General features: G+C 42.9%; 1 protein-coding gene across 3 annotated transcripts in view; it reads right to left on the bottom strand.

Moving 5' to 3' along the window:
- MRTFA (myocardin related transcription factor A) overlaps positions 1 to 11,201 on the bottom strand; it is a 100,747-nt gene extending 89,546 nt beyond the window's left edge. The window contains exons 1-3 of one of the 3 annotated variants that reach the window (XM_075154399.1): positions 11,147 to 11,201; positions 9,926 to 10,029; positions 2,254 to 2,317 (exon numbers count right to left, since the gene is read on the bottom strand). In XM_075154399.1, the coding sequence (XP_075010500.1) occupies positions 2,254 to 2,317; positions 9,926 to 9,945 (84 nt within the window). In that variant the 5' untranslated portion in view covers positions 9,946 to 10,029; positions 11,147 to 11,201. Of the gene's footprint in view, positions 1 to 2,253; positions 2,318 to 5,011; positions 5,323 to 9,925; positions 10,030 to 11,146 lie in introns of those variants that run through there. The other 2 variants (XM_075154388.1, XM_075154409.1) reach the window with 2 other exon arrangements.
- Positions 11,202 to 15,105: the final 3,904 nt, after the last annotated feature.

Genomic DNA, 15,105 nt, shown 5'->3' with positions numbered 1-15,105 from the left:
ATCTGTTCCCCAGAGTGGCTCACCATGGTCACAAAAACAGCTATGCCAGCAAAACACAGGGAGCCATGAAAGGGAACAAGCTGTTTAAGCCTGCACTGGTGCCAAAGAAATGCATGATGAACTACAGTGTGTTTAGAACAGGATTGCCTGTTTTCCAACACCTTCTGATTGACTTCATTGCAATTGCTGTCTGATGCAATTTTTAAAATTTCCTTCATGTCAGAGGCAAAGCATTCCTCCCTGCCCCATAGGGGCAAGCAGATGAAGCAATGGATTCAGCCAGCAGCAAAGGCATGTGGCAATGGATGCCAACAACCAATGGAAGCAGGGAGGCTGCAGCAAACTAGAAAAGGGAATGCTGGCGATCTGCAGCCAGATGTGAGCTTTGACTTGGACATTCATTGCAGGAAAACTGACGGGCTGAGAAAGTATGAAGGAACGCATGTTGAATGTGGATTTAGGGCAGACTGGGACGAGAAAGTCATTGGACAAGAGGAGAGTGAAAATAAGATCTCATGAGAAACAATACGCTTTCAAACACAGAAGATTTGAACTTTGGGACAAGAACTGGGTGACCTAGAGCATAACAAAGTGATGTCTTGGGTGAGGAAGGAAAGATAGCTCAGGGAACCAATCTAGACTAAAATAATAGAAAACAAATTTTAAAAAGGAAAAAAAGGAAATAAAACAAAGGTAAAGTAGTTAGATTTTAGTCAGTTCAGTTCCTGGCACAAGCATTTATGTCAGCACAAAGCAGCAGGCAAAACTGCAGAACTTAAGAATCTTAAGGACTTTATGGCAAAGTTTTTTGGCAACTTACTTTTTTGTGTCTGAGGAAGTAGTTTTATATTTTATCTAATCCAGTCTGATCACGGGCTGTGACTGTGTAGGTCCGTATTGCATCGCCTCACCTCAGTGAAATTCTCACCTTCTCTCCTTCAAATCTAGTGGCTCTGCAGCCACAGAGCAAGTCAATTCAGCTTGCTGTTCTGATGGAAAGCTACACCTTAAAACATGCTTGTTTTCCCACTGTGCTAGCAATCTGAACCCTGCAACCACAGGTTCATTAGATCTCATCCAAAAAAAAACCAGAGGAGCAGGGCCCACTGGAAAGTAACAGCTTTCAGTTACCTCATGTTAGGTATAGTGTGAAACCAAAGCCTGAAACAGAGTCTGCAAGAAATTTTCTGACCCCAGTCACATTCTTTAGTCATGACAGTATGAAACTGTCTACAGAAATCAAACCAATCTGAATTGACTTTGTCTCTCCTCCCCGTCAATGGACACCGGGTGTGGAATCCAAATTTCTTTAAATTTATTAGCATCTCCTAATGGAGCTACCCAGCATGACATTCATTTAAGTGAAAAGTCCAGCAACTGAGACTGAGTTAATAGGTCTTCTGTTCCCTTCCTCCCCTACGAGAGCTGACTTTCCACCCTTGGATTGCCCCACTACTGAAAAATAGGTAAGAATTTTCTTCAGTGATTTATAGAGAAGCATATATCAATATTACTGTCTTGTCTAAGCTAACCAGTTTATTGAAAAGAAGTAGTAAGTACTCAAGAGGTGCTCCCTAACGTGTAAATTTAATTAATGTGGTTAAAGAACATGGTGGAGGGGTGGGGGAATCAGTACTGCTGCTGTTCTTTGCCAATTCAAAGGATACCAAATTCAACTTCCACTACTTCTTTCTTTGAAGCAACAATACTAAGAGCCAGCACATGAAGGACATTTAAACCAAGACTTTTGTTCTGGTGGTAGAATAGATTAAAACATTTTCTATCCTTTACTACAAGACTCAGCCTGGGACCACAGATAATGTCTGAATATATCATCCTCTCTTCTGAGTGTTACTGTATCATGGTAAGCTTAGTTACAATTTTGCAAACATTACAATTTTACTCTATAGATACAACTGTCTGCCTTTATATACTTGAATAAATCAGTCTTGCGAGCCCAAGTATCAGTAACACTGAAAAAAGTTTGCAACACAGTACCAGCTAACTTGTGACAAGCCTGACTAATTGCTAGGCATCAGTGAAAAGGGGACAAGTGTGCCACTTTATATATATACTCTTACACTATAAAATACTTGCTGGACAGCTGTCACACCTGATGCTAGTACAAATTCAAAATATTCCATCTCTGACAAACTACTACCCCTCATGTTTAGTGACCACAAGCAATTTTCAATTCAGCACATAAGAATAAAAGGTGCAGACTAAAGACAGCAAAGAGAACACAATACATACCTTACTCACAGTTCCCACGGACAAACCCAGCTCACTTCCATACCAGCAGCTCTCTCCCCAGTCACTGAAAGGGAAAACAGGACACAAACATTCAGAGATCTTAAAAAGCCACAGCCCATTTTCTCCATTAAGAGTAAGGAACGAAGTCCTTCATCTAGGATTCTTTTTTCGTATAATCTTTAATTCATTTGGCATACACAACAGAAGTTGGATTGAAATACCATAAAGACTGCCACACTTGTATACAAATACCCATGCTACTTGCAGAGCAGAAGTTTTACTTTAGTACTGTCAGTTCTGAAGAATGCATTGTTTGAGATTTACTAAGCCAGAATATTCACCAAATGATACACTCAATCTTCCTGTCCTTGTACTGAAATCATTCTTAAACATTGGACAGTAGAATTTGGAGACTGTTATGACTAGTTTATTACGCCATGTTATCCATCCAAAAAAAACCAGGGAAAGGTGAAAAAAAAAAGTACATTTCAGAGATTTGCCAAGACTGCAATGGGAATCCCATTTTGGAGTGGGGCGTAAGAGGGAACCATCCTGCGCACCTTAAAAACTCATAAACTTACTGAAGTAACACACCACTTCGGCCATACAGTTTTAACAGGTGTGCACAGCAGTACTTGACTAGCAAATAATTACTTTGGAGGCTCTGGAAGACTATTGTCTCAAACAGCAACAAAAAGGGTCAGAAGTTGATTTGTAGTTGCCATACTTTCACTCCTACTTCCTTAGCCACCCTAAAAAAAATACAAATCATCATATGAAGGTTTTAACACAAAGCTTCCATTCCATTTCCTCCTCTGAGCTTTTCAGACTTTAGGGCTTCCTAGACACCAGAAGCACAGAATTGCAGTTGAGATGCCATGATATTGTATCAATAAGAGAAAATAAAAGAAACCCGGCACCTCCCCAAACACAAACTTCAGACCGGAGGGACTTAGGACACAAGCATTAACATAGCCAGAGTGGGGGGGGGGGAAGAAAAAAAATAGAATGAGCTGTCTAGTACTTTAACATCAGAAGGAATAAGACCAGTTAGACTGATTAGTCTCTTCTGAAGAAAGAATGACCACAGCTAGATGCTTGGATAATCAGCGTATCGCAAAATTTGATCCCCAACAAATAAAAGAAGGAAGCTGTTCAGAAGCAGCTACAGGTAATTAATTGCATATCTGTTTGGTCAACTCTCCTCCAATAAGCAATTTGCAGGAGAAGGGATTTACAACACTGATACAAATAAAAAAAAGTAAGGACACTACTACCTTAGAAGCTTCCCTAACAAACCCTTTCAGAGAATGTTTCAACTTCTCTTTGAATAAAATGTGTCAGCACACTTTAATCATGGCTCTACCACAGAATCAAGAAGTCATTCTGCCACCTCTTACACTATTTGTCATCAAGTCAATATTTAGAATTACTGACAACCACTTAAACAATTAATTTAATGTGAGAACCCATAAAAGTAATTATTTTTTCTTTAATAAAGCAGCCAAACTGATACAACTGTAATTAAAATATGATAATGATGCAAGGCTATAAAACTAAGTATAAATATAAAATTACAATGTACTTTTTACAGAATTGCGGATCCTAGATTTCCTAAAAGGCAAGGCAAAAAGGCCTCAAGAAGTCAAGGAAAGTCTTCCACAAAGATAGTAAACCACCAAATTAACCACCGTTAAGAGTTCAATATTCCAATCTGATGAAAAAAGTGCCTTATTATATAATCTGATAAAATAATTTTGCTGGAGCAGTCTTCTGACAGCATTGAGTACATAACACCAAAATTTAGATATGGAATGTTTGCTTGTGATGGTGTTGTTTTTTTAAATCACAAATTATAAGTGAGTGAAATTTATCCATAAATCTACTCCAGTGCAAGTTTTTGGCATCGTTTGGTTTTGAGTGGGATTTTTTTTATTTGGGGTTTGATGGGGGGGGGTTGAGACACAGGTACCCCTGAAACTGCTTTTCACACATGAAAGTCTGGAGAACTTAAAAGATACATTTCATTTGAAGATTTCTGCTGGCCAATCCCTAATTTCCAGTAATGTTGGTTCACTGGATATTCTCTTCCAATTTAAGATTGGAACAGCACTGATAAAGCTGGACAATCATCATGCTGCTGCATTCCATTTCCAGCACACTTAAGATCCATGTTCACCTGAATCCTATTTGAGTCAAGACAGCTCCAACACTGAGCTTTTTCTTGGTCTGCCTGTCCTACCACCTGGTACAGGGCATCTGCTAGTCTTTTGCATAAGTGGGACCGCACAACCAGTCAGAAAAACTTTGTATTTTCTTCAGCATGTTTTTCTCTGGAAAACTTCAGACTGCTGAATATTCCAGGTCTGAAGAATATACCAGGCTATCCCTAATCAGCTGGCAGGGTGAGGCAGAAGGGGGAAGAATCTCTTTGTACACCCCCAGTTCTACATCCCTTCCAAGGCACTCATTACCAGTAACTGGCCAAGACAAGACACCAGGCTGGATAGACATCTCACCTGGCACAATACGGAAGAACTTGAAGTCTTACCTCTTAAGATATGCATGAAGATTTTATATATATATAAAAATATATATATATATATAAATATACACATATACTCAGTGATTTTGGCATTTTTGCAAAAACTTAGCACTTGAGTAAAAAATGTGCATGTGTGTGTATGTGAACATGCAAACACACACTCAGAAAACAGGACAAATTATTTCAATAACATCCTTGCCTCAGTTTATTTACCTCCTCTGAGTTTCCAGCACTTCCATGAGCCTTCTCAGGTGTCCAGAGATTCCTTGTTCTCCCACACATAACTCATCCTCAAGGACAGCATATATTTGTCTTTCTTCCTCTACTAAGAACGAAAGTTTTATTCCAGATACTCTGGCCAATAAAAGGCCAACTTTAAACTTTCACTCCTATTTGTCAAGGAAGTTCCTGCTCAATCTTAGCAGGTGGTTAAAGTACTGCATCCTGCGATTTACTTCTTAGTCATCTGAACCCCAAGTAGGATATAAACTGGCTTGCAATAGGCATGGACAATCATCAACTTTTTTTCTAATGTGTGTGCCATTAAGCTAAGAGATGCTGCAGGTATAATGTATTTTTATCATTGTCGTTATTCAGTCACCCTAAGGAATTTCAATCCAGCTTGAAGATGGAACAACAGAAAACACAGACACACCACACCTTCAAAATAACAAGTCAGACTTCACAAAAATTTAGCAGAACAGCCTTACAACTGTAACAAAAGACGAGCTCTTTATTTCTCCTTCTATATTGCAGCGAGTGAGCAAAGATTAATCTGATAACTGAAACGTTTTCTGGCAAAATTCCACAGCTAAACTGCTTTTGTTATTCTTTGCTTATAGCACAATCAAAACATTCCTCCAACCCTCCTTTTTCCTCTCACTGTACAGCCAAGGCAAAACTCTACTGTCCTAGATTTTCTGAAGAAAAAATAGTGTCATCTCTAAGAAATGCAGAAGTCTCCTCTTGCTGATAAACTTCTCCATCCAATGGAAATGTTTATATGTCAGTGTTTACATGTTCAAGCCAAATGGCTGCTATTCCAGTGATTACAATGGCTTATTGCCTTCACTGACTTGGAGTTTGAGCATGCCTGAACAACATAGAAACTCACTGACATGATTCCCAAGACTGATCTGAACACGGCAATGCAGAATTCATATCCCGTCTTTCTAACAGCCATACTACCTGCCAGATGGAGGCTTTGAAAAGATTCAGACTCCAGGCGATCTGTTGCTGTAAACCATGCCTGACAGGACGTATGAGAGCAAATTTAGAGACACAGTTACATTAGGCCTAACATTAACTTGGCCCTACCAATCACTCAGAGAAACCTCTCACCCAGGTTTGGGTCCATCTTACACAATGGAATAGAAATTAAGTTACAATGCAGACTGTAATCACATTCTGTTGGGAAACTTCTTACATTGCTATCAAAATCGGAAGAGAGGACAAAAAAAATAATTTTTTAAAAAATAAGTAAATCATCCAAGTAGAGTCTTTCAATGCTTTTCCAAAAGTTTCTTCCTGAAGGAGGAAGTTTCCCTGTAATTGACAGAAAGTAAATCCTGTCTCATCTTTGCTCAGATATAAACAGTTGCAGAAAGAATGAGTTCATCATAACATGGGTATGATTGTGTGTAAAGGATGATCTCATTTGAGTAAGCCTAAACAGGGTGTCGACCGTATGGATCAATCGTGCAGTGAAGACATATCCTCAGTGTCTCTACTAAACGACAGAAAGGGTAGAACTCAAGGAACCACAGTATACACACACACCCTCCCTAGTGTGGCTAGAACTTGTCGTAATTGCCACATATTACAGGAAGCATTAATTTGAGGTTGAAACAATCTGTGATGTAGACTCCTGTCCCAAAACAAAATTAATTTCACAAAACTAGACGTATGATTTCAGTCTCCTGTTCCCCTAACATGAAGGTACTCTGAAGATGATGTGTAGTCAGCACATTTATTTGCCTCACTGGAAAATGGCATAATAGGGAATTTTTTGCATTGCTTTATGCCAGAGGCTCCTGCATTGTGGTACACACACACTTCAACATGCACCAGACATGGCAAACAGAGATGACAGCAGCAGCAGCTCCTGACTATGTCCAGGGGAAAATTTTTATTTCAGTGAATTAGGAACTTCCACAGAGGCGGCCCCCAATGATCAGCAGCTACCACGCTGCTTCTGCTCTGCTCTGCAAAAACCCTGCTTTTCTGGATCAGCAGGGCCAAAACAAGCTGAAATAGGGAGCACAAGTTAATTAAGAAGGATAAGCAGAAGTAGTCGACATGCTAGTTTGTGGTTGGAGAGCAAAAGCAGATGGATGGCATGAGGTTAAGGTGCAAAAGAAAATCCCCAATTAAAAGCTCAGCCTTTAGCTTTCAAGATTTAAAGACTTGTGACTGTGTGTTAAATTTCACCTTCTTACAGAGATGTTATCAATATGGCTGTGTGCCTAAATCCAAAATATTTCTTCACACAGGAATAACGATGTTGCACACACACAAGAAAATGGGGGAGGGAAAGGGAAAGGAATTCTGCACAAACTAAATTCATTACTTCAATTTCTGAAATATAAACCAAACTAATTTAAACAATTACAGTACCTTGCTCAGTGACAAACTCTCAAATTTATCTGCGTGGAAAATAAGTGTCTCATATCAGAAATAGAAAAGGATCAAAGAAAGTGAGCTACCATTACTGGCATTGTTTCTTAACGTCTGAAAACATAGTATCAGACTGATGGCAGATTCCTGTGTAAGCTGCATGTACCATTTGACCTCCACAAGGACAACCTGCATTTAAAAATCTCAAGGCATTGACTGACCACTATGGCATACCTAAGCCTAGTAATGTAAACTGTCCTCACCCCAATGCCATTCATCTCCCTTGAAGAAGCCACTTAACAGTGTTTGCACTCCATGAAGTACTCAAAGGAGGGAAGGTAAAATATACACATTAACCACACACATTATGTCCCCGAAGGACTGAACAGAGTATTTGACAAAGGAATGAGTTTCTGAATTCACACAAACTCATCCATTTCATCTATTTGATGCACACATAAAAGAACAATCACAGGAAGAGTTTTAAACTATGGTTTCAAAAATGTTCCCTTTAGCTGTAGCTCTTACTAATCCGCTTCTGCGCATCCTCCCCTCCACTCTAGCTATGCATTCCTTTGGCCCTCCCCCACCTTTTATTTTGGGGGCTACAGGGGAGTGGAATAAAACATGCACAGATTAAAAATCAGGTCTCTAACCTGGCTCAGCATGCAGCCCCACAAACATACCATCATTACTGAGGTGATAGCACACGGTGGGGAGGGGACAAAAAAAAAAAGCTGATGGGAATATCAGCTGTTTAAGACAGCCTCACCACTAAAAGAAACGTCTGTGTAACCACATCCTCTGTTTTCAGTCTCAGTTCAGCAATGTGTCCAGCAGGAAATAATTAGATTTGGCTTTCCCAGAGTAGGTGTTTGACGGTTTCAGACTGCTGAACAGTTGCTTTTTCTGCTTCCTCTTCAACAGTTTCTCAGGAAAAGACATTGACCCTCAGGACACAGTTGATAAAAAAAAAAAAATCTTTAAAGGAAGAGCATTGTGTAACTATAATAAGATTTACTAATTGTTACCTCTTTTTACACAGAGGAAATCAACTGTACTCTTCAAAAGGGATCTTAATCATAATACTGAGTTATCAGTAAGTAAACAGACATTGAGACAGTCCAATTATATCATCTACAACATAGGAAGGACAGCTGAGTATAGAGAGTAAAGACAGAAGACTCTTGGAATTGCTATAAATTGTGCTTTTGAGGTAAAAAGCATATATGGAGACAGCTTGCACGTTTCAAACAAGTGTAATAATTAATCTAGTGATAATGTTTTGACACATCCTAAGAATTTATCTGCTTTCTGCTCTACATCCAAACCCTTTTTGCTCTGATCCTCCTCTATATCTAGTACAGCTGCCCTTTCCCCCCACCAAATACCACACAGTCATGTAATCATGGCTCAACAGTGAAGGAAATCCAGTAGGGCTTTTTATTATTATTATTAAATTAAGGTGTATGTTGATTGCCTGAATGTACGTTTCACCTGGAGATTCAAGGATGAAAGGGTCTGCGAAAAATGCTGCTGTTTTACCATGCCAGCAGAAGCCAGAGTTATAAAAAACAGTCAGAAGCAAGCACTCCTCCCCAAATCCAAAAGTTTCCTATTATTTCATATTCAAGGGGAGGAAAATTTAAAGACTGCTTTTGGAAAACCCCCATATTCTCTTAGCCATATGTCAAAATGTCTTCTGTACTCCCTCTCTTTGCATTTTATTTCATTATCTGCTTGTTGCCTGAAGATTTGGGGGTCTTCTCCCACATGATGTTAGAGTGGATGGCCTTAATTAAATAGAAATTAAAGCTGCTTCTGCAACTGTTGGAACCGGCAAACACAGCACTACTTACATTTTGTACAGAATAATATGATGCCCAAAAAGCTGTAACTAGAAATATTTCACTCTTTTCCTGAAATCACATTTGCTATCTAAATTATAAGTGAGGAAGGATTCAAAAGGGCTCAGTAAGTTAATATCTGGTAATTAAGAAGGGCAAATTCGCCTACTTGTGAAAAGCTTATGGCATTTGCTTTCAGCCCTGAGTCTCTTTCTCCTTTCAGCAGAAAGCATGAATCTCAAGAACAGAAAAGGAGTTCACAGTCAGCTTCAGATCATACACTTTTTTTAAAATCTATTATTAGATTCTATTTAATCACAACTATTAGATCACTCATTTAATCACTGCAGCAAATGGGAACAAATGGGTGTCCCTCATTTCATATTCAGAAATGATTGTTGGCAATACTTATGAAGACCTAAAGACATTACACTTCTAGCACTTTTACAGTATGGATTTTAACAGTGTCTTTACAAAAGCCTACTGATGGGTTTTGTGCAAGCAGCAAGATATACTTTGAAAGTGCTGAAAGTTTGTTTGTGTATTTACCTGAAAGTAAAACCAACACACAATTAGAAAACACACTTTCAATAAGTCAGCTATGCCATGGCTAACTAGCCCTGATAGTCAAATGCTAATTTAAAATAAAGACAGAATTGCATACTGAATTGTCTCAGTGCCCATGCTGGAAATGTTGGGATAGACACATTCAGTCCAGAATAGCAACACTTTATATTTTCCAAATATTCAGAGCCATGTCTTCAAATCCTACCAAGAAATAAAAAGCACATTTTGGTTTCCACAATGCAGCAAAGAAGCTACAGACTTAAACAGAAAGGTTTTTAATGCCTTCAAAATATATTTTCTATTGATGGTAGACTAAAATGCAGTTTCATGGCAGAGGCCCTGATATTGGCTGGACAAACACGATACAAGAAAGGAAGTGCTATAAGCAGCAGCAAACCTGAAACCCCTTATTCAGCCCACTCAAGGTTCATCTTGTAAAACAGAACCACACAGAACCATGTTAGCACATGGTTTGCACTATGCAGTATAAGGGTACACAGATGCAGATCATAAAGGTCTCAGGAGGGTATTTCCTCTTACACACAAGGCAAATGGTCAGTTTTCATCCTTGATCGGGGGATATGTGAAATTACAGTCCTTTCTGATACAAGATTTTATAGGAAAGGGAGATCTAGCCCCCACTGGACAGACATCTGGGAAACACGGATGTTACCTTAAATATACACCTAGCCATAGCACGGACAAGCATCTTTTCAGTGGGGAAAATTAACCCCGCTTAATAATCTGGCATGTACGTGGAGCGGTGGGGACTGCAGGAGACTGCTGCTGCACAAACCCTTGTAAACTACGGTCACCACTACCAGGCCTGTAAAATCTGTAAGAGAGCACCGAAAAAAACCACCACCGACCTACTACAGGCGAGGCGCTCGGGACAAGAGAGGGGAAACGGTGCCCCGAGCCCCTCTCAGGGGGAGAAGGCGGGGAGAGGCCGGAAGGGGGCAAAAGCGAGCCAGAAGCCGCGGGGGCTTCGGAGGGGACGAAGCCGGCCCACGGCTGGAGGGAACGGCTATGCCCCGGGGCCGGGGCCCCGCGGAGCGGAGCTGTCCAGCCGCGCCGGGCATCCGCCTCGCCCCCACGACCATCGGTGGGGGGGATGGAGGCGGGGGGCGGCATCAGGGGGCACGCGCTGCCCCCTCCCCTCCCCGCACCAACGGCCGCCGCTGAGGGCAACGTCCGGGCGGCGGCGCGAGACCCGCGCCGGGGCGGGTCCCCGCGGGCGGGCCCGCGCCCACCCCCCCCCCATTCTTTTGCCTCTGTCGCCTCGCAAGTCCCGGCCGAGCTGGAGCTCCGCACTCACCCGGTCACGGCTCCATCTCGCTCCGACCCCGCCCGTCCCTGGCGGAGCCGCCGCCCGCCGAGAACGCGCCTTTCCCCGAGCGTGCAACCCGGCCTCCCCACCGCCGACCGGCGCCTCGCAACCGCGGAAGCGCCCACCCCGCGCCTCCCTGCCTCGGCGACACGCGCCGGGCTCCGCCAATCAGAGCGGAGACGCGCGGGTGAGCGCCACCGGGGCTCGCCAATGGGCCGTGAGCACCTGGGGAAGCTAACGGACCCGAGGCAGGGCGAGGGGGCGGGAGCGGGGCGGGCGCCGCGTGCCTGACGGAGCGGACAGCCAATCGGAAGGCAGAGATGATGTCATCGGTGGAGGGGCGGGGCGGGGTGTCCCCTGGGGAGGCGGGGGCGGGGAGGGGCGGGTCTTCGCCCTTAAAGGGACAGCGGTGCCGTTGTGGCCTTGGCCTGTGGCGTGGAGGGTGTAGCGCGGGGCAGCCTGGCGTGCGACTTTTATTGGGTGTATGGATTTTTTTTGTTTGTTTTATAAGGGGATCTTTTCCAAAAGACGCTGTGGGAACGGCGCGGCGAAGGCCTGGCTGGTGCCAGGTGCCACCCTAGGCCCTGAGATGGCACCATGGGGCCGGGCGAGACCCACACCCCCCCCGCCCCAGGGCCGCCCTGAGGCCAGGGCAGCGCGGTGCTGGCCTGGCCGCCCCCTTCACCCTGCCTCCCCCTGGCCCGGGACGTGCCTTCCCAACGCCACCCACCCCTAATCTTCGGGGTGGGTGCCCAGCCATGGGGGAGCGGGAGGCCCCCGCCAGAGGCGGCGGGGAGAGGTCAGGCGCCATGTTGCCATCGCTGCCCGACCTGTGCTGGGTTGGAGGTTTCAGCTGATTTGAAGGTTTCAGCTGCCCCTCCGGTGTCTGAAACCTCCAAATGTCTGGCTGGGGGGTATGCTTCTCTTGGAGTTGTTTCTTGATTTAATATGAAGCTGTGAAGAGAAATTGCAAATGGGTGAAATGTCCATAACGAAAATTTCGGTTAACTGGGGTGGGATTGTTGAGAAAACAAAAGAATGATGCCATACCTAAAGAGCAGAACAGAGGGTCATAGTTAGACTATCATAATATCGTTATAGATAGTTGGTGAATGTCTACCTGCAATGTTGTTCTCAGCTCTGCTTATCTTAAAAGGATGTTACAGACATGAATCATGCCAGGGCTGTAAGAATGCTCAGTGAAGGACTGTCTTACACTGCAAAGCTGAAAAAATTAGGATAGCCTTTTAAAACAAAGAAAAGGGGACATGAGGAAGGTATAAAATAATAAATAGTATAAAGAAGGCAAGATTGGCCTTTTCTTATCCTCTCGTGTAGTGAAAGAACTAGAGGACATGATATAACTGCAAAGCAATGAATATGAAGTAGTTAGGAAAAAATGTTTGTGCCATGTACAACTAACCTATGAAATTCATGATAAGAAGTTTGATGAGACAAGAATGTTAAGGAGGACCAAACAGTTAGCCAGTTACTGCCAGCCAGTCACTATCTCGCCATAGTTTCTAATCCTGACATTTACAGCTCTTTGCTTTTCATTCCCAGGGATCCAGTTCAGCTTTGGCTACGCACATAAATCTTGATGTAACGTAATTCTTCTCCATGCTCTTTGACAGGGGTAGCCCTCCAGAGGTAGTTTAGTGAAAGAGTAAAGTCAAAAACATGAAATGTTCCCATGAATGATGGTAATTCTGGGAGTTTTAGGTTTAATGACAAGTCAGGAGTATTTACCTTCCTTTTCTCCCATGTTTTCTAAGAATAGCTCCTTAGGGATCTGAGAGAAATGCTCCAAGTGGATGAGAAAGCATGGATGTCTTTCTGGTTTACATTGCTGGTTTTAGCAAGAATGGTGCATGGCTTGTTCTTGAAATCATTTGCTTAGGAGACTTGTTAATAGATCTGTTTACAGTGTCAGGGGAGAGGTGGTGTGTCCAAGGACATAGCACAAACTGATGGCAAAGGTCACAGCTATGCCCATATTTTCAATTCACAAGCCAGAGTCCTACTCACCAGGCTGTATCTTCCTTCAAACAGATCAACGTTTAAGAGATGGAAGCCTTTCCCTTCATTTCTGTGCGTAGGTTTCATTGGTTTGCTAACGTCTCTACTGATTTATATAGTCTACATATTACTGATTGTTTTCAGTATCTACTACTAAATTTTTCTAAAGTTCCAATACTGTAAAGTATTTACAAACCTTGACAAAGATACAGTGGGGAAAAATAGAAAGCAAGAAATCTGCTTGCCCATAAAAGCTTCTGTCTTCACCAGGAATAATGAAAAGTGAAGAACACTTATTACATGCAAGCTGTATTTTTTGCTTTAGTTTTGAAGGCCTCTTTGTTATTTTCAGTAGCTTTCAGTTTCCTTAAAACTTACAATGAATGAACTACATTCACATTTTATTAACAGTCTGCAGTATTGGTAAAGGCAGCAGATCAAGTATATTAAATGACTTCCATTTGGTTTTATGTTAGATGAAGGTTTACACTGAACAAAGAAAACACTAGTGAGGTATAACAGAATACAGCAGAATTCAATCTAGTTACAGTGGGACTAATTCTAAGTGCAATTCTGAACTCGATTGCACAATTAGAAAACCAAGTTACTTTTGGGTGCCTACCATGAGCAACTAAGCTTGGAATCTTGCACAGAAATAGTTGATTTTCCCAACCTGATGTCTTAGTCATCACTGACGTAGCATTACATTCAGTTTTGCATTTGGTTTTCCTTTCTCTTTAAAGAAAAGCAGGAAGAATGGGGAAAAAACACTGAAAGAGAACAAAGCTAAAAGGTGTCCCTAAGAGTCTTTCTAAAGATGAAGTTCTTAAAATGGCTCAATGCTAAGCTTAACCTTAAAGGCTGGATGGCCTTCAGCCATCTAAAGACGATGCTGCTTAAAACCATAAGCTATTAAAGAAACCTAAATGACCCAACAACTCAGAACATGCCTAATAATGTTTATTGTCTTGCCATTAGGCTGGTGGACAAATCGTCTCCTGATGGAGAAAGAACCTGGTTGGCACAGCTAACTATTCCAGCTTAATTTTTTTTTTCAAAAGTAATGAATTCTGCTAACTTGGCTTCTGACTAGTTATATGCACCCCAGCATCTCAGCAAGATCCCAAGTTTTCCAGTGGTTTGCACGGGCCGCAGCAGCAGATGCTCACGTGTGTGTGCGCGCACAAAAAGGAGTGTGCAGGGGCTTTCCAGGGCCCTGGGGAAACTCCTCCCAGAGGCACTTGGCCAAGCAGGGGTGGTTGCCAGCTCGGGCAGGGCCTGTACACCAGCTGCTGTGGTCAGGCTCCTGCAAGACACTGACCTGGGCTGCAAGGGAAGCCACCTCTGTGGCGCCTTTCCCCCAGCAGCTCTGGCGAGCACTTGCACGTAGATGGTTTCTGCTGGGCCATAATTGCCTGCCTCAAGGCTGGATGAGCTCTTCCACCAGACCAAGCACTGTCAGTCACTTGATCAGCTCAGCTTCTGTGTATGGCCTCAAGCCAGAGCCTACACTTCCCTCTGAGGCTGCAGGGCAGAGGTTGACGAGGAGGGTGTGCCTGACAGGGATGGGCCGGGAAAGGAATAGGAGGGTACAGAAGCGGCTACTGGAGTTCAGGCACGTGTATTTGAATACACAGGAGGAGTAGTGAGCTGTAGATGCTGAAGATTGGGCTCCTGATGGAGCACAGTGTGAAGACACCCTTCTGCACATAGTCCAGCTCTGAGCAGGGAGCTGCTGCAACCCCCCCGGGGTGGTACCACAGTCATACTATGTCAGGAGCCCCTGTGGGAGCTTTAAAGGCAGCAGTTGAATTTGGGGTTGTGTTGTAAAACTAGGAGGAGATGGTGCGTTCTCAGCCTTGTTTAATCAAGTCCTGACAAGCAAGAATAAGAGACGACCGGAGGAAGTGCCTGACATTATTACCTGC

The sequence above is a fragment of the Calonectris borealis genome, chromosome 1, assembly GCF_964195595.1.
Source record: "Calonectris borealis chromosome 1, bCalBor7.hap1.2, whole genome shotgun sequence".
Classification (NCBI taxonomy): domain Eukaryota; kingdom Metazoa; phylum Chordata; class Aves; order Procellariiformes; family Procellariidae; genus Calonectris; species Calonectris borealis.
Note: the sequence above shows the minus strand (reverse complement) of the source record. Positions and strands in the feature narration are given on the sequence as shown.